Below are 19912 nucleotides of genomic sequence, written 5' to 3' on the forward strand. Positions count from 1 at the left end.
TGTCTTTAGGACCAGCTACTAACTTTTCACTCCAAAACTATACTTTTGTGTTGCATTGATAATTAGGCATATGACTCGTAATCGAGTATCAATTATTTTACCTTGGTGGTTTAGGATGTGCCAGTGATCCAAGTACTTCGGAAGGAAACATTTGAAGTTGTTTGTTTGAATTGGTAAGTATACCACTCCCCTAATTTGTTGCTTATCTCGGCTTTCTGTGACTTTTGTATACTTTGTATGAAACGAGGGTGTACTTTATCACACTCGTTTCTCTCATCTGTTTATTCTGGTTTCTGTATATTGTAAAGTCTGTATTTGTTCTCTGTATCTGTTCTCTGTATTTATTGATGTCGTTTGGAGGGTTGAGTTCAACGACCATTTTATGACTTTTGAACTCAAAATCGGGAGCTAGTTACTCGAGTCGAACCGGCAAGGGGCCTAGTCGATTAGATAACGAACCACGGTAATCCACTTCTAGGAAATCTTTGGATATTGGAGACTCTGGATTTCCGGTATACTCGAGTATTACCACCCACTGTTACTGTTGAGGTGTTCGGGCCTGGTAAGGGATATGTTTGGTGGACGGAATTTGGCGTAAAGTGGTGCTCTATTAGACTGGTTACTATACTTGAAAGTTGACGGAGTATCAACTACTACTTGATCAAGCACTAATGAAGAAAAAGGGAATTTGGCTCTTGAGAGCCATTTGTATCTTTTCTATTTGAGATGGTTATTCATTTCCTTATTTGACGTGATCATTTCATTGATTCCATAATTCCTGATTGCTTGTATATTGGGTACCTCATTGAACGTAAAATCACCCCCTTCCTGTTATCTTTGTTTTCTTTACAGGGAACAACACTTTTGAACCGTGATTTTAAAGAAAGGGTCGAGTTAGTATAAACGTTCTTTTGTAATCAAAACCCTAATTTGTCTCTTAATCAAGTATCACGTTTTGATTTGTAAAGTTTTCAATGTATGTATATAAGTGTTTAACCATGTACATTAAGTGTATTCGTTTGATATGGTACCTTTGAATTTGTTGAGATGCTACTTGCAACCATTGGTCGAGCGGACGAGCATGATGTTTGAACAAGGAAAGAAAATTTCTGGCGGGAACTGTTCACGAATCCGGCGGTGTATTCAGCCAGTCCTTGGCCGGATATCTGGCCGGATTAGCAGAGGATTTTGAAAAATTTTTGGGTTGCTCACTGCCTCGAATCCGACCAGCAATCCGGTAGGATTGTGACGTGGCAGCTACTGTTCATTTTCATCTTTTTTTTTGTTTTTCATTTTTCGTTGTTCGTGAATCGTTTGATCGCAATGTTATCGCTCAGAATGGTTTGGCCTTCGTGTTCTCGGCTTAGTAATCTTCGATTGTTGTTTTCTTGGGGTTCGATTGTGTGTTATGTAGGATTTTTGTGATTTGACTCTGTAGTTCTGGTGAGAGTTGGGCAAGCGGTCCACCAAACCCTTTGGTTCGCCTTAAGAAAAGGTGGGCGGCCACAATGGGGACCTGCCAAGACTCCATCCCTTGGAGACAGGTACTATTTTGTCGCTTTTGTTGATAATTTTTTCAGAAGAGTTTGGGTATTTACTGTGAATAACAAAGATAATGTGCTAGGGGTTTTCCTTAAATGGAAGGCTCAGGCTGAAAATCAGACGGGAAGAAAGATCATGGTTCTCCGAACAGACAACAGCGGAGAATACAAGAGTGATCCCTTTCAGGAGATATGCCAAGAGTGTGGCATAGTTTGGCATTTCACAGTTAGAAGAACACCACAGCAGAATGGGGTGTCAGAGCGTATGAACAAGACACTAGTGGAGAAAGCACGTTGCATGCTGTCTAATGCTGGGTTAAACAGAAAATTTTGCCCTGAGGCTGTGACATACACTTAACATCTCGTTAATCGCTTGTCATCATCTGTAATCGATGGTAAGATTTTATTAGAGGTATGGTTTGGAAAACCTGCAACAGACTATGATTCTTTACATATTTTTTGTTCTATTACATATTATTATGTAAATGAATCAAAGTTGGATCCACGAGCAAAGAAGTCTTTCTTTATGGGCTTTAATGTTGGAGTTTAGAGATACCGTTTGTGGTGTCTAAAAGCAAAGAAAACCATTATTAGTAGGGATGTTACCTTTGATGAATATGCCATGTTGAATAAGATAACCCAAGATGGGACCAATGTTACTCCATAATAGGTGGAGTGTATGCCGAAACAAATAGAGTTTGAGCAAATAATGGTGAGTCTAACAAATAGCACCATCAGTGACTCTCATATGGCAGAAGAGGAGTCAAATCAGAAAGAGATTTCTACCCAAGAACCTCAATAACAGCAAGAGTCAATTGCCGTCAATAGGCCAAAACGAGAAATTCAAAAACCTGTTCGTTTTGCTAACATGGTGGTTTATGCACTTCCAGCTGTTGATGATGTTCCATCAACCTTTTTTGAAGCAGTTCGAAGTGCAAAAAATGGTAGATGGAAAGATGCTATGGAAGAAGAGATGCAATCTCTTTAGAAGAACAAGACGTGGAAGTTGATATAACTACTGAAGGGCAAGAAGGCAATTGGATGCAAATGGATATTTGCAAAGAAAGAAAGATTTCCTGACAAGATTGATGCTCGCTACAAGACAAGATTGGTGGCTAAAAACTACGCTCAGAAAGAGGAAATTGATTATAATGAGATATTTTCTTCAGTTGTTAAATATTCCTCTATTAGAATTTTGTTGGCCTTGGTAGCACAGTTGAATTTGGAGCTAACTCAAGTTGATGTGAAGACCGCGTTCCTTCACGGTGACTTGAAGAAAGAAATCTATATGTCTTAGTCAGATAGATTCAAAGTTACTGGTAAAGAGAATTGGGTTTGTAAGATGAGCAAATCGTTGTACAAATTGAAGCATTCATCGAGGCAATGGTACAAACGATTTGACCAGTTCATGATGGACCAGAAGTACACAAGAAGCAAATAAGATCAATGTGTGTATTTGTGCAAATTACGAGATGATTCCTACGTCTACTTACTCTTGTATGTTGATGATATGCTAATAGTATCAAAGAGCCAAGTTGAAATTGACAAAATGAAGGCTCAATTGAATAAAGAGTTCGAGATGAAGGATTTGGGAGAAATTAAAAAGATTCTCAGTATGGAGATAAGCAGGGATAGAACGAGAAGTAAGTTTTGTCTAACACAGAAACAGTATTTGAATAAGGGACTACAACGTTTTGGTATGAATGAAAGTTCAAAACCTGTAAGTACTCCGCTTGCTTCTCATTTGAAACTTAATAGCCTATTATCTCCAAAGGCGGGTGAAGAGCGAGCATATATGACGAAAGTCCCGTATGCTAATGCAATTGGTAGCTTGATGTATGCAATAGTGTGTATGAGACCCAACATTTCACAGGCAGTTAGTGTGGTAAGCAGATTTATGCATGATCCGAGCAAAGGTTATTAGCAAGCTGTGAAATGGATTCTACGGTATATCCAAGATACTGTAGATGTTGGATTAGTATTTGAGCAGGATGAATCACTTGGTCAATTTGTAGTTGGATATTGTGATTCTGACTATGCAGGTGACTTGGATAAGCGACGTTCGACAACTGACTCTTTGTTCACATTTGCCAGGGCACTAGTTAGTTGGAAATCTACTTTGCAATCAATAGTAGCTTTGTTTACAACAGAGGCAGAGTATATGGCGATTACTGAAACTGTGAAGGAGGCAATTTGATTTCAAGGATTGTTTGAAGACTTGGGAGTTGGTTAAAAATACATTAATGTGTTTTGTGATAGTCAAAGTGCTATTCACTTAGCAAAGAACTATATCTTGCATGCAAAAATGAAACACATTGATGTTCGCTATCACTTTGTATGAAAAATTCTCGAAGAAGAGGAGATTTTTCTCCAGAAAATTCGGACTACGGAGAATCCTGTAGATATGATGACCAAGGTGATTATAAGGTCCAAATTTAAACATTATTTATACTTGGTCAACATCCAACACATTTGAGTTGGCGCCTGAGGGCGCAAATTTGGAAGCACCGCAAGGACCATTTGTTATTTTTGTTTGAGGGAGAAGGTTTATATTTTTGGTGGAACTAGAAATTATGTCAAGGTGGAGATTTGTTGACTTTTGGCATATTTGCTAAGTCCCACATCGGTGACTTTAGAAATTGAAGGATTGCTTGAGAGTTATAAAATAATTCTCAAACTTCCTAATAGAAACACACCAAAGAAGAGACACCAAACTTCTCCCAAATTTATTAAGAACATGTCACTTAGGCGGTATTCGAAAATTAGGCAAAATTAGTTGAACTCCATTATCAATTTTCGGGTGCATTCTTTCCTTATCTCTTTTATTTATTCCGCATTTATTTAGTAGTTTCTTTTCAATTGTAGTATAACATTCAATATATTTGTCGGGTTTATTTGTAGTATTTTATACGGTTCTTTTGGATATATTTTTCTTATTCATGTGTACGTACCATTTATGTATACACAGATCTAATTGTGATAATACACCATGCACGTAAATTCTGTCATAAGAAAACTGGGTTTTAAGTAGGACCGCTTGTGACCCCTCCAACCTTTCCTGGAAATTTACTTGGAATGATAATTCTGTTTAAGAAAATTTTTTAATGATCTTTCTTAAGAATTATTGAATCAGTTTAAATTACTAATACTATTTTTGAGTGAAAAATTACCCAATTTTCCCAACAAAAAGATCTAGATTTGTGCCACGTTCAAGAATCTCCTAGCGCCTCAATTGTGGTCTTTCTTGTTATTTGTCCACTTCATGATATTAATTGAGGTGTTCAAACAACAATTAATTTCTTTCAGCATGATTCCTTTGACTTTCTAGGACATATTTGATAGTACTATATATATATATATATTTGTTTAACTCATGGTTGTAGTCTCCTTAATATCTTGTATGTGAAAAGTGCACCGGAAAGTGATTATTTCTGAAGTGCTTTTATTTACATAGTTTAGCAGTTTCTTTTTTGGGTCGAAAATTTAGTTTATTAGTCAATAATAGAAATGTGTCATGATTCCAGTCTTGTTAGTGTAAGTAGGATTATACTATCCACTATAACAATCTTTTTTTTTTTTTGATTGACACAGGAATATCCTGACTTATGTCAAACTAGTCCCCTGTGATAGTGCAGAACCTACTGTAAAGATGCACTGTCAACCTAGTGGCCTCAATGTAAAGATCCAAGAGAGGCGCCATTTGATCTACCTATGGGAGCCCACTATAGCAATCAGGTGCAGTACAACTTGCATTCAAGCAGTCTTGGACATGGTTTAGCATAGTGTGTGATTTACCATGTGTTAATTCTGACATCAAATGAGCTTATGAAATGTGTAATAGCTTTTGAACCCCAATGCCTAGCTTAGATGGGAACAGTGTTTTTCACTGGAAGGAATCAGGTACAATAATATTACAACATAGAAAGAGGCAGAAGAAATACATGTATTCCAAGAAAGAGGAAGTAACAAGGACAACGAAAGTGTAAGGGAGAGAGTATAAATTATAAAGAATGTAAGTTAGAGAAGACGGTTAGGCAACAGCAACAAATTTCAGGGCTAGCCTGCAGGCCAAGTGAAGCACTTGGTTCAAGACCGCAGAAGCTTAGGACATGTCATTCTTTCCATAATTCTGTTTTATCAATCTTACAGCAGATTTCTTCTTCATTCTTTTTGGATATTATGGATACTACAACATACAATTACTTTGCTTTTTGAATAATTCAGCTAGATGTATAGAATCCATCACAACTACATTTAAGCATATTCATGAACAGATCTCCCTTACTGAATACCTGCAAAGTGTGATCTTGATAATTTCCTTCACATTTGATCACTCCATCTAACTCAATTCATCACTTGTGGCTAGGGGTGAGCATCGAATTCGAATTCGGTAATTCGGTAGGTTGAAATCGATAATTTTCGGTAAATGGTGTTGGGATATTTCGACCTAATTCGTATTCGAATTACCAAATTCCGAATTCGAATTCAATTCGGATTGAATTCGGTAAACACAAATTGACCGAATTGTCCGAATTCCTGAAGCAATCGCAGCCTGTTTTGCTTTGTATAATAAAATAATTTCTAGCAATAAAATAAGTGCTGTTCACAATTATCATTCATAAAGCTGCACCAAAATAATCAAAAAATAGAAGTAGTAATCACGTCCATAGGCACAATAGCCAGATGATTGCACTACCAAATCACAACATATAAAACCTCTTCCCAGTAGCTAACGCCTACCAGTTCAAAACAGCATTACTTAAGAAATCACAAATCCAAACAGAATCTAGAAAACTTCAAAATTACTAACTATCCCAAACTTCATACATATCCAGAAATGACAAATCCACAAATCCAGAAATCATAAATTCACAATCAGAAATTACAGAAATCAATCCAGAAATCATAAAGGTCAATTATCTAGAAACAATCCACAATCCACAAGAACAAACAATTATAGGTGGTTCAACTCTCAAACTTCAGCATTTGTGACCTCTCAAAGGTCAATTACAGTTGATTCAGTTCCGGTCTTCAGCAACTCTGCAAGAACAAACAAAATTCATGAAGTATCATAAAGGCAATTATTAAAAATAAAGAAATACTTCAAATTTTGCAATAAAAATTTTGATAGCATACCAGATTCGAAGGCTTCAAGTTCTTCCAGATTTTCTTCTACATTTAATTCTGTCTTGGAGGACCGAAACCAATCTTGAGCACATATTAAACTTTGCACAATTCTAGGAGTCAAAGAACTCCTAAATGTATCAAGAACACGACCTCCGGTACTAAAAGCAGATTCGGAGGCCACAGTAGAAATTGGGACTGCTAACATATCACGAGCAAGTTTTGAAAGGATTGGGAATCTAAGGCTATTGGCCTTCCACCATAACAAGATATCAAATCTCTCATCATCTTCCTCACAATCCTCATTCAAATATTTCTCTAATTCAGATTTTGCATCCCTACCCCCAAGTTCCATTTTTCTCTTCTTAAACTCCAACTTGTACCGATCAGTGATTGTTTTAGAGGCATCCCCATATCCATAAAATGTAGTTTTACTCCTTTGAGATTCACTTGAAAGTGAAGAAACATGAGACACAGAATTTGAGGCAGGTGTGTTGAGCATCTTGTATTCATTAAACAGCTCAAACATTGCATCTTTTGCAAGGCCAGCTATTGTTGTACCATCGGACTCACCATACATTTGGCAAACCACAAATTCAAGGTATTCAAGTTTAGTTCGAGGATCAAGCATGGAGGAAATAAAAATCAGCATATTCATCTTTTCAATCTTTCCCCAATACTTATCATATTTATCCTTCATTGATCTTGCCATTGAACTTAATTCTTCATTATCACTTGCTGCCATTTCAATTAAAATGCCATGTATGTGACTAATATCAGTGAAAAAATTATTTGAAGTCACATATTTGGAACCAGAAACCTTCACAGTTAGCTGATAAAAGTTCTCCAAAAAAATTACCAAGAATCTAGCTTTTGTCCAATCAGATTTTGTTGGCAGATTTTCTAACTCTTGAAGCATGTAAGGATCCTGCTCCTCGAACCTCTCAAAAGCCCGCTCAAACCTTTGAGCCGTGTCTAGCATTAGATATGTAGAATTCCACCTAGTAGAGACATCTAAACAGAGCAATCTTTTGCATTCAATTTTTTCAATTTCCACACATTCCTTGAATTTTTTCAATCTAGAAGGTGACTGTCTAACATATCTAACTGCTGCCCTGATACAATCAACTGAATCCCCCAGTTTTTTGATGCCATCATTAACAATTAGATTCACTATGTGAGCTACACACCTCACATGAGTCCATTTCCCCCCTAACACAGCTTTCCCCCAATTTTGAAGTTTTCCTCGTAAATAGCTGACAGCTACATCATTGGAACTTGCATTGTCAACTGTAACAGTTAGGATATCATCAACTCCCCATTCTAGTAGACATTTTTCTATGGCCTTACCAACTTCAGTTCCCTTGTGACTAGCAATAGGACAGAAATTTAGGATCTTTTTGTTCAGTTTCCAATCATTATCTATGAAATGGGCAGTGAGGCACATATAGTTTATCCTTTGAATGGATGTCCAAGAATCTGTGGTTAGACAAATTTTGCCACTGTTATTCTTCAAGAGATGTTTCAACTTAATTTTTTCATCTAAATACAGCTGATAGCAATCTCTAGAAATAGTCCACCTCGAAGGAATTCTAAATGATGGACAAGCAGTCCGCATCATGTATTGAAAACCTCTACCCTCTACATGTTTAAATGGCAACTCATCAACAATTACCATATAAGCTATGCTTTTTCTAATGGCTTCCGCATCAAATTTCCAACTTATGAGTGCCCCTTTAACCTCTCCCTCTAATGTTTCAGTTTCACCCAAACACAAAGTAGCCTGGCCAGTGTGCTTATTTTTAGGATTTAGAGGACATTTAGCTACATGAGTATTAAGGGGAGTCGTACCATGACTTTTGGGATCCGCGGCTATGTCCTTCTCACAGTATTTGCAAATTGCATGACGAACTCCATTCACATGCTTTACATGAAAATGATCCCAAGCTTTGGACCTCTTCTTGTACTCTCCTCTTTTCTTGCCAAAACCAGATTCTTCACAGCTTTGTGTTGTAGGACTAGGAAGAAGACCTCTAGATGATCCTTCTTGTTCTAACTCATTGTGACTTGGATTACTCTCACCATCATTAGTAGTAGACATACCTTAAGTTTTGCGCGAATCTGAGCAAATAAATTATACAATTTAGTGCAACAATCATTTAGCAATAAAATTGAAATAAAAGACTAGATGAAATTGAAGAACCAACTCAGGACAACATTCAATGAACGCTGAGAAAATCAACTAGAACCAACTCAGAACCAACTAGATGAAATCTGAGCAAATTCAATGAAGCCAGTCACTTTCTTATCATAGAACAAACTCAAGACAGAAACCATATAGGAAGCATTAACATCACAATGCAGAAAAAGAAGAGGTGATTCATTACTGGTTTAGTGCAAGTTATCTAGATTCAAACTGGGGCTCTAGTCTAGCTAGCTTGGATGCTCTAAAGTGGGCCAAACAACATTTGCCGGCCAATGGGCATACTCGACAGCACAAGTGTTGAAGAGCAACTGTAAACAGCTGAAAAATGAGCCAGTACCTACCTATCCTGGCCCTGGAATGGGATAGCCTTTCTGAACTTTGTCAACTTTTTTCCTTCCAAAGGGGAAAAAAAAACATACAAGAGAAATAAAAATTAAGAAAGGAGGGAAAGTGAGAGATCAAGAAACTAAATCAAAAGAAAAATTAAGGCTAAGGTAAATGAATCTTTGTAATGATTATTTCGAAAAAGCAAACATATCCCTCAGAATGCCTAATATCCACCTGGGAAGAAGCTATGGTTCCTCAACCTTAGCACAATCAGGATTGCTAGAAGGGAGCACCAATTTATAGTCACAGCTTTCAGATTACTAAATGTTTCATCAGTGGGATATCAAAAGTTTGATATAATTAGTCAAGAATCAACCTCCCACAAATCTTGAAACTTCAAATAAATGAGAAGAATTTAAAAAAAAAAAAAGAAAGGACCCAGAAAATTTCATTTAAAACCACAAACAGGAACCCCAACAACTATAAAAATCAAGAACAACAGATATAAAAGAATGAATGAATCAGAAAATTGGATCAAAAGCAGATTTGTAAATGCAAAGATTAAGAAGAAGAGAGGGAGAACCGGCTCAAGTTTGCTGCACTAGAAGAAGAATGAAACTGATCCAAGTTTGCTCAAGTTTGTACCGGCTCAACTACTCTTATCCAATTCAAAAACTCATAACTTTTATCAAGATTCAATCAGGAAGGAAATTGAGCATCAAACATCATACAAGTTCCACTGAAATTAAATTAGCCCATATAAAAAAACTAGCAAATTAAACAACGACATCCAGAATCAAATACCAAAAGAAAAAAAAACACCAAATGAAAATCCAATTATTGAGTCTTTTTCATAAACCCATTTACCTGATAGGCTTATCCAAGGCTTCACTGGAATCAGCACTAGCGAACTGTGGTCCTGGACCTCCCGGTGATAGTGGATGCTCCGCTCGGTCAGCAATGGTGAAACCTCGGTCAGAATGGGAAACGGAGAAAGAGTGGACTGAGCAGAGGAGAGGAAAGGACAGAGGACTGACTGAGGAGAGGACTGAGCAGAATGAGGAGAGGAGAAGAAACGAGAGAAAGAGGGGAACTGAGGAAGATGGGACTGCGCCGCGGGCCGCGGCAGTGCAGAGGAGCGAGAGGAAGAGGGGACGAAGAGCGGAATTAGGGCACCACGTCTGAAAATCTGAAATTGGACCAATATGAATATCGGACATAATGAACTATTTCCTATGTAACTTAATTCGGGAATTTCGAAATTGAAAACGGTATATTATTACCGTTTTACCGAAATTAAATCGAATTCGGTATATCCGAATTCAAAAACTATAAAATCGTTTTCGAACTTAATTCGATTTCAACTTGTACTATATCCCCGATTTACCGACCGAATTACCGAATTATCAAATTCGATTTACCAAATTGAAATCGATTTCGGTCGGTAAATCGGTATTTACCGTAATTGCTCACCCCTACTTGTGGCACATTTTGTACACAAAATCTGGGCGACCTCATGTGTGCCTTAGTCAACTAAAACTGTAAATCTACAAAGGAAGTTGGCTGATTATTGGACTGCCTACTCAAAAGTAATCCACCTTAAATTCGCAAAGAAGATAATCGTCTTTGCAATCCTATGTAATAAAAAATGTTGTAGCCTCTGAACTTTTTGCAATGACCTTAAAGTAGCCCTCATGCACAAGTTCTCTCCTTTATTGAAATTTTCTTACGAAACATTCCTTAGCAGGCATTTTCTGCTGTTTAATTTCCAAAATGAGTCTCCTTCTAATCACTTTCCAACCTAGTAAATTCTTGAGCACGAAAGTGGAACTGAAGATTTCTGAGGCAGGTTCAAAGCAAAAGGCAGCGTCACTCAGCGGCAACCAGTTCAATCATTTGGATAATCACAACCAGACCAAAAAATTAATCATACAAAACCAGCAACTGAAAGCCAAAAAAACTCGTAGAGATCAATACTTAGCTGAAAAATATAACATTAGAACTGTGATTAGAAATCACATAATCCTTCACATCTGAAATTCATCTCACTTTTTGACACCTTGCCCAAAACTCACAGATAATAATTCCCATTAAAACTTTAGACCCAAAGTAAAGAATTGATATTATACAGCTACCAATGTACATAAATAGATCTGGATATTTTAACATCAGAAATGTCTGCTTTTCTTTGAACCTATAGAGCATATTACATGATTCAGTATAAGATGCCTTGGAGACTGTAACTAGCTTCATAATCCAGTTACAGCAGAATGGAATAGCATATAAAACCTGAATTAGGAAGGAAAACAACTGCTTCCATGCACCCTATCTAACTGCTCTAGTCGAAAGGGAATCCAGAATTAAGGAAAACAATTGCTGCAGCTATAAGCTAACTGTGCTACTCTTAAGGAAGGATTTTCAATTTCTTTTAAAAATCCATGCATACAAGATCACCATTTCGGTGCAAAGTACCAAAGGACTATCCACGCCCATAATAATAATCTAACATTTAGAAGAGGCCACTGCCAGAAGCACTGGATCACAAGTCTTCTCGAAGGAAAATAAAAAGCAACGAACTTTTACATCTAAGTCCTAATGCCTGCTGAGTCATCCTAAAAGAGAACAAGGCATGAACAAAAAATTACGAACTGCCATAGTTCCAAGGCCCCAGCCTAGCTCCATCACATCATTGGAACTATACAATGGGAGTTGATATGTTCTGGGGAGGCTGTGGAACCATGCAATGTTGTTACTGCCATTGTTGTAAACCCTCATTCACATTCATCCCCACTTTCTGCTCAGAACCAACAGTATTATCTTCAACATCCATAGTTGATACCTCTGCGTCATCAGCTTCCATCATATCAGAAACATCTATTTGGGGAATAGCTTCATCTCCACTTGTTGAATAAAGCTGAGGTGGCGGCACCCAAGGAACAACTGCTAGACACTAATTTTGTGGATCAGACTTGTTATCATCTGTTCTTTCTTCACTATCTAATGCTCTCCATTGACTAGAGTAATTGGACCACGAGAGTTGATCTGCACAATATTCCCAAACTAGTTATTGATTTTTGAAACTTCTATTCAGGGGAAGAAAAAGAAAGAAAATCAACAGCGCAAAGATTTAATTTATCATCAAAATATTTCCACGCATAAAGAGAAGATAACAACTTTACATAGCACAAGATCAATGAAAAACTCTGCTAAAAGCCTATAACTCAAAACAGTCCTTTGTGCTCTGTTAAGAGAATATAAGTATTCCTGTAGATAATAAATTAGTAAGGGTATTTTTGTAAATAGTTTGTTAGACTTATACTTCTATAAATACTAGTTGGTCACTCATAATATGGTGACTAAATATTTTCCTCCCAAAATACCTGTTGTCATGGTATCAGAGCAAAAGTCCTAGGGTTAGGGGTTAAACATCGCGCAAAAGTTCTGTTCGTCGTGCAATCGTTTTTACGCGATACTGTTCACGACACTATTCATCACGCAGTACTGTTCATCACTGTACCCGACTGTTCAAAAAATACTGTTCAAAGTAATGTTTAAAAAAACTGTTCATGCGTAACTATTTAAAGATACTATTCATCCGATACTGTTCATCGGGTACTGTTCATCACGCGTTTTAACTGTTTTTTGGTTTAAAGTACTATTCACTATAGTTGAAAGTTTATCAAAAAGTGTCAGAAGTAGAGGAGGTCGCGGAGGTCGAGGCAACTGTGAGTGCACTCATTGTGATTTGAAGAATCACAATCGTGATACTTGTTGAGATTTAGTTGGAAAACCTCATCGGTTTGCTAATGCAGTTATTACTGATCAAGTTGAATCAAGTTCTTCAACACAAGGATCCCAGAAGACTATTACCATATCTGAAAAAGATTATGTTCAATTCTTACAGTACCAAATTACAACTCACGCATCTCTTCCCTCTACTTCTTTAGTACAAAAAGGTAATGACTCATGGATTATTGACTCTAAGACTACTGATCATATGTCAGGTACCTCTAAAAATTTTTTAACTTTCAAGAGTCTACTTCCTTTTCTCATGTTACTTTAACTGATAGATCTACCACTAAAGTTAAAGGACTAGACACTGTAGAAATTAATCCATCTCTTCCGTTGTCTTCTGTTCTTTACGTACTCAGTTTGCCTTTAAATCTAATGTCTGTTAGTAAACTCACTAAATCTCTACAGTGTTCAGTTACTTTTTCTCCTGATTCTGTTGTCATTCAGGATTTGAAAACAAAAAGAACAATTGGTGGAGAGCATGAGCATAATGGTCTTTATTTTCTCGACTTCAATGGTCCGATTGTGTGTCCTACTACTGTTTCTCCTCTTGAAATTCACTGTCATTTGGGTCATCCTTCTCTACAAAATTTGAAAAAGTTGATTCCTACTTTGAGTCAGTTGTTTTCGTTAGAATGTGAGTCTTGTCAGTTATGAAAGCATCATCGTGTTTCTTTTGCTCCTAAAGTCAATAAACGGATTTCTGAATCCTTTTTGTTAGTTCATTCTGATATTTGGGGTCCTAATCGAGTCACTTCAAAGTTAGGTTTTAAATATTTTGTAATCTTTGTTAATGATTTTTTCAGAGTTACATGGTTTTATTTAATGAAAGATCATTCAGAACTATATTCTATTTTTTTTGTGTATTTGTTACAGAAATAAAGAATCAATTTGGTGTGCCTGTACTTATACTTCGCAGTGATAATGTGAAGGAATATTTTTTCACTTCATTTAATACCTTTATGACTAAGTCTGACATTATTCATTAGTTTTCTTGTCCTCACACTCCACAACAGAATGGAGTTACTGAAAGAAAAATTGGACATTAATCGAGATTGCTAGAACACTTTTGTTGCACATGAATGTGCCCAAACAATTTTGGAGTGATGCAGTTCTAACTGCATGTTATTTAATTAATCGCATGCCATCTAATATTCTTGGAGGCCAATTACCTCACTCCATTCTTTTTCCTCATGAACTTGTGTTTAAATTACTTCCTCGCATTTTTGGATGTGTGTGCTTTGTTCATCAGCTTGCTCTTGGGGTGGATAAATTAGATTCTCGTGCTATTAAGTGTATTTTCTTAGAATACGCATGAGCGCAAAAGGGGTATAGATGCTACAGTTCAATTTTAAATTGATCTTTTATTTGTGCTGATATTATTTTCTTTAAATCCACTCCATATTTTATGAAACACGGTATGCCTTGTGAGTTAGACCAGTGTCCCTCTTTTTCCTCTCCTGTTTTACCAGTCACTTCTTCTTTATTATTTGATTTATCTAGTCCACCAGATTCATAGGTTGATTATCTTGTTCTAATTTTCAAGTTTATTCTCATCGTTTCATGGTTGAAAAAGTTTCTGATATGCCGCGTATTTCACCAATTAACTCTCAATCTTCAAATCCAAGTATGATGCCCTCCTCAGAGTTAGATCTTCCTATTGCTTTACACAAAGGTAAGAGGCATTGCACTTCTCATTCTATTTCTAATTTTGTTCTTATTCTCGTCTCTCTATATCATATTCTTCTTTTGTTGCTTCCCTTGATTCTGTTTCCATTCCTAAGTCTATTACCCATGCTCTTAATCATCCTAGTTGGAGATTAGTTATGCAAGAAAAGATGTCTGCTTTGGAGAAAATGGTACTTGGGATCTTGTCTCTCTTCCTTCTGGTAAGCTGGTTATTGGTTGTAAATAGGTGTACATTATAAAAGTGCAACCTAATGGTTCTATTGATAGATTGAAGGCTCGTCTTGTAGCAAAGGGATTTACTCAAATGTATGGAATTGACTACTTAGAAACATTTACTCCTGTTGCAAAGATTACCTCTGTTCGTCTTCTTATCTCTTTGGCAGCAATTTATAATTGGCCATTGCATCAATTGGTTGTGAAAAATGCATTTCTGCATGGAGATTTGGAAGAAGAGGTATATATGGAACAACCTCCTGGATTTGTTGTTCAAGAAAAGAATTCGCGGTTGGTTTGTCATTTGAAAAAATTCTTATATGGATTGAAACAGTTTCTAAGGACTTGATTTGGTCGATTTAGTAGTGTTGTCATAGAGTTCGATCTGACAAAATATGGAGTAGACCATTCTGTATTTTATCGGCACTCTAATGCTGGTAAAATTTTATTAGTTGTTTATGTGAATGATATTGTGATTACAGGTGATGATGTTGTGGGGATCCAGAAACTTAAATCCAATCTACAGGCAAACTTTCAGACAAAGGATTCAGGTTATCTACAGTATTTTCTGAGTATTGAGGTAGTTCGGTCTAAATATAAAATTTATTTATGTCAAAGAAAATATGCACTCAATATGCTGATTGAAGTTGGAATGTTAGGTTGCCGACCTGTGGATACTCCAATGGATCCTAATGTGAAATTAGTAGGAGATCAAGGTGTATTACTAGATGATCCTAGACAATATTGAAAACTTGTGGGTAAATTAAATTATTTCACTGTAACGAGACTTGACATTTCATTTGCAGTGAGTGTTGTGAGTCAATTTCTTGATACCCCTCGTACTAGTCATTGGGATGCTGTTATACGGATTTTCAGGTATCTTAAGAGTGCTCCTGGAAAAGGGTTATGTATCAAAATCATAGACACACTGATATTGAAGGATATAATGATGCAGATTGGGCTGGTTCTGCCTCAAATTGAAGATCGATCACAGGATATTGTATGTTCGTTGGTGGTAATTTAGTATCATGGAAGAGTAAGAAGCAAACAGTTGTCTCCAGATCAAGTGCAGAATTGGAATACCGCACTATGACTCACACTGTATGTGAGTTGGTTTGGTTGAAAAGCATGTTATTTGAAATTGGATTTGAGCATAAACAACCTATGAATTTAGTGTGTGATAATCAGGTTGCTGTTCATATTGCTTCTAATCCAGTGTTTCATGAAAGAACAAAATATATTGAAGTTGATTGTCATTTCATTCGAGAGAAATTGCTTGACGGAATTATAAAGACATCTCATGTACCGTCTGTAGATCAATTGACTGATTTATTTACCAAGAGTTTAGGCGGCTCTAGGGTGAGATATATTTGTAACAAGTTGGGTGCTTATGATATATATGCTCCAACTTGAGGAGGAGTGTTAAGAGAATATAAGTATTTCTGTAGATAATAAATTAGTAAGGGTATTTTTGTAAATAGTTTGTTAGGTTTGTACTTCTATAAATACTAATTGGTCACTCATAATATAGTGACTAGATATTTTCCTTCCAAAATGCCTGTTGTCATGCTCAATAAAAAACGAAGCAGTCTAACTTGATCCCCTGTTAAGTCAGCTCAAAATTCCTTCTGTCCAAGCCCCGAATTAATACTACTCCAATAAGAGAGTGCAACAGTAATACAAGCAGACCAGGAAACAAGCAAGTCATTAAACCACTTAAAAGTTCCATCCAAAGCAACACACTACCTACCATATGCAAAAATGCATTCCAACAATGAAAGTTCAGAACCCCAGGCTCAACCCTCTCACAATAACAGGGATACTATAAATCATTTCAATAGTAATATTCATGTTGTAATAATGAAATGGGAAAAAAAAATCCGAACTATCTAAAATATTGCAGAGGAATATATCAACCTAGAGATGACCTAGCTCTAGAAAACCATTAAACTACTTAAGCCTAATACTCCTCAACACCATCATTCTAAATATATATCCTGAAACAGAGCTGCTTGTACCACAATACTCAGTCCCCTAAACAGATGCGTTCATTTCTCCTACTTTATATTTACATTTTTTGACATCTTCCATAGAGTAGTAAACTAGCACTTCAGTGCCACGCCTCCGTTTTATTATTCATTTTGACCATTGATGGGTGATCCTTAACTTCCCTCGAGAAGGCAACGCTGTCATATCAATTAGGGTTGGTGCTTCATGAATCTAACAAGTGGCAAACCCAACACCATCTTCCCAAATTTGCTTTCATTTTTTATTTCTGGCCACTAATCAAACAAATTCTCCACAGAAGAAAACTCAACATACATAACACCGAACTCAAGTATTCAAGCATTAATACTCACTTTTCAACCCAGAAATCAATCGAGGACTGACTGAAATCGAGTAATTCAAAGGCGATTGCAACAGGGGTGTGTTAACCAGATTAAAAACCACAATTGCCCTCTCCTCATTCTCGACCCCATTCAGCAACTCTTCAACCACAACCCCTCCTCCTCCAACTCTGCCATTCCCTCCTCCAAAGCTCCCTTCATTCTCCGGCCACTCAAAAACTAACGGAATCTCAAGCTCTTCTTCTGTTATCGGAGCTAATTCAGCATCCTATACACAAAAATAAAACTAAATAAATAAAACAAAACGATCAATCCTAATGAGTTCACCCAAAAAAACTCCACACTACCATATAAATGAATAAGTAACTGGAAAAGATTAAAAATAAGATTAAAAAAAATGAGGTAACAGACTTCATACCAGAAGGTGAATTTTATGACTACACAAAGATATACACAAAATAAATTTAAAAAAACCTTAATCCTAATTAGTTCAAACGGAAAAACTCCACATTACCACACACATTAATAATCAGCTAAAAAACTCCGGAAATTACAAAAAAAAATTATATAAAATGAGGAAACAGAAATCATACCAGACGGCAAATTTTGCGAGCGGGAGAAGTAAGGGAGAAATCGGAGAATTCCTCGTTAACTTGGTTAAGGTCCTTTCTCTTCATCTTCAGAACTGAATTGAAACCTTCAGGCGTATTTCTGTTCTTCTTCTCAACCTTTTTCTGGAGAGGAAAACAAAAATCGGAGTGAAATTTACTACTACCAGAACAGGATAATTGGAAGAATCAAGAGAAAAAAGGACACTGCCACTAGGTGTTTAGTGCATGTATATAGAGGAGGAAGAAGAGGAGTGGGATTTATCGAGGGGCGAAGGGGACAGGGGAAGTTTCCGGTGACGCGTTTGGATGTCTCCAGAAGTTGCACGATTTGGCCCGGAGGGTCTTTGACTCTTTAATTGGTTATAAGTAGGCCTTAATAGTGTTTAATTAAGTAAAGGTTTGGAAAAGACTCGTGGACACATGGATTGTGGAATTGGGTGTGGGACCCACAGTTGATTATGCTGTTTGATTAGGGAAAAGATATGTGGACAAATGGATTTCAACTAATTAGATTTTTTTAACAACTTTTTTTCGTTCTAAACTATTTCCTCTGTTCTAAACTTTTACATAAACTAGAATACCTTAGAATATACAATTCAATCAACCGCCTTGTAATTAGACATTTTAGTCTTATTTCAATAATTAATAAATTGGTAATTTGTTGAATTTATATGACATTAGTGTTTTTTTTCTTTTACATTTTATGCTACTTCTTATTTATTTTTATATATATGTATAAGTATATACATATATATAAATATACATATATAGACACACACGCACACATATTAAATACTAAAAATGAAGAAGTTTAATATTGAATATTTTTTATTAATGAATACACTCGTCAATCTTTCCGTAATCTTACATCATTTTCTTGTTAAACAAATACATATGGAAAAGTTAGTTTCCTTTTCTTTTGTCTCACTCTTTCCACGACACACTTTCTTACACGATTTTCCTATCAAACAAAGAAAGCCCAATATGTGTGGGTGCAAATTATAAATTTATGTTTGTTGTAAAAAAAAATTGTTTGTAGAGATAAGTGGTTTTATGCTTTAAAAACTTTTTCTTTTGTCTAACGAATTTATGAAAATAGAAACATATAGATGAGTTGCTACATGATAGTTATGTAAAGGAAAATGTTATTTGCACTCACATGTTTTGCTAATCATATTCTCACTATAATTTAATCATATAATTTTCATTTATTAGATTATAAGTTAAAACAACTAGTGAGATTGCAAATAACAAAAAATGGACTACAAATAACATTTTCCTTACATAAATTGCGGGGGACTTATCAATGTCATTGAAAATTTGAAAAACATTGAAAAATAATAATTTATTTGAATATAATTAGATCATTTTAACTTTTATTATAAAGGTAAAATCGATCTTTCCAAAAAAAATGATAAGAAAAACAACATCGTAGGGACATTATATAAGAGGACGGGAGAAGTAGAATTTGTAGGTGACAAATAATACAAATTTTTTGTCTGTGAAATTTAAAATTATTACTGCAAATGTGTAATGCAATTTAATTGCTTATATATTTTGTGTTATCCCAACAAATTTTTTGAAGAGCTCATGAGATACTAAGTGAACAAAATTTACCAGATATAATGATTTACTTGGTGAAATATAATTGATGCTAGTGCACATCATGACAAGCCTACATACGGAGCAATACTTGTACCTAAAAATGTGCCTTCATAAAGAATTAAACATGCAAGAAGAGTTATTACTTAGTTTTGGTTAAGGTCAAGTCCAACTTGGTAGCTGGAACGATCTTGAAAGCCAAGCCATTCATGTTTCTTTACACGATATTCCAAAATTTCCTCGGACACCTTCTTTTTTTTATGCATGTTGGAGCCTTTAGACAAAGCGATTAACTTATCTTCGATACTAAAAAAAAACATCCCTACCCAATTTCTATCTCTTTCAATATGGCAATGGACCTAAATTTTCTTACCCCATTCTTAAAAAAAAAAAAAAAAAAAAAAAAAGGAAAATTTTCTTAACCCAAAACTGGAGCATGGTTTAAGAGAGGAACATTAG

At 35.9% G+C, this 19912-nt stretch overlaps 1 protein-coding gene and 1 non-coding gene across 3 annotated transcripts; both read right to left on the reverse strand.

Moving 5' to 3' along the window:
* Positions 1-6346: 6346 nt before the first annotated feature.
* Positions 6347-18185, reverse strand: LOC140016105 (zinc finger BED domain-containing protein RICESLEEPER 2-like). 2 transcript variants are annotated; one of them, XM_072069295.1, is made up of 4 exons: positions 17834-18082; positions 10066-12240; positions 6678-8786; positions 6347-6581 (listed from the first exon to the last, which is right to left on the reverse strand). In XM_072069295.1, exons 3-4 carry the CDS (start codon positions 8764-8766, stop codon positions 6538-6540), a joined length of 2133 nt encoding a protein of 710 aa, XP_071925396.1. In that variant the 5' UTR covers positions 8767-8786; positions 10066-12240; positions 17834-18082; the 3' UTR covers positions 6347-6537. The 2 variants fall into 2 exon arrangements, 1 of the variants encoding a protein (XP_071925396.1); XR_011822447.1 differs by lacking the exons at positions 6347-6581; positions 6678-8786; positions 10066-12240 and adding an exon at positions 16668-17508 and having other exon boundaries at positions 17834-18185.
* Positions 9408-9539, reverse strand: LOC113715254 (small nucleolar RNA snoR130). The gene has a single exon (XR_003453894.1). It is a non-coding gene; the product is annotated as a small nucleolar RNA snoR130 (small nucleolar RNA).
* Positions 18186-19912: the final 1727 nt, after the last annotated feature.

Source organism: Coffea arabica, chromosome 10c (genome assembly GCF_036785885.1).
Source record: "Coffea arabica cultivar ET-39 chromosome 10c, Coffea Arabica ET-39 HiFi, whole genome shotgun sequence".
Classification (NCBI taxonomy): Eukaryota; Viridiplantae; Streptophyta; class Magnoliopsida; order Gentianales; family Rubiaceae; genus Coffea; species Coffea arabica.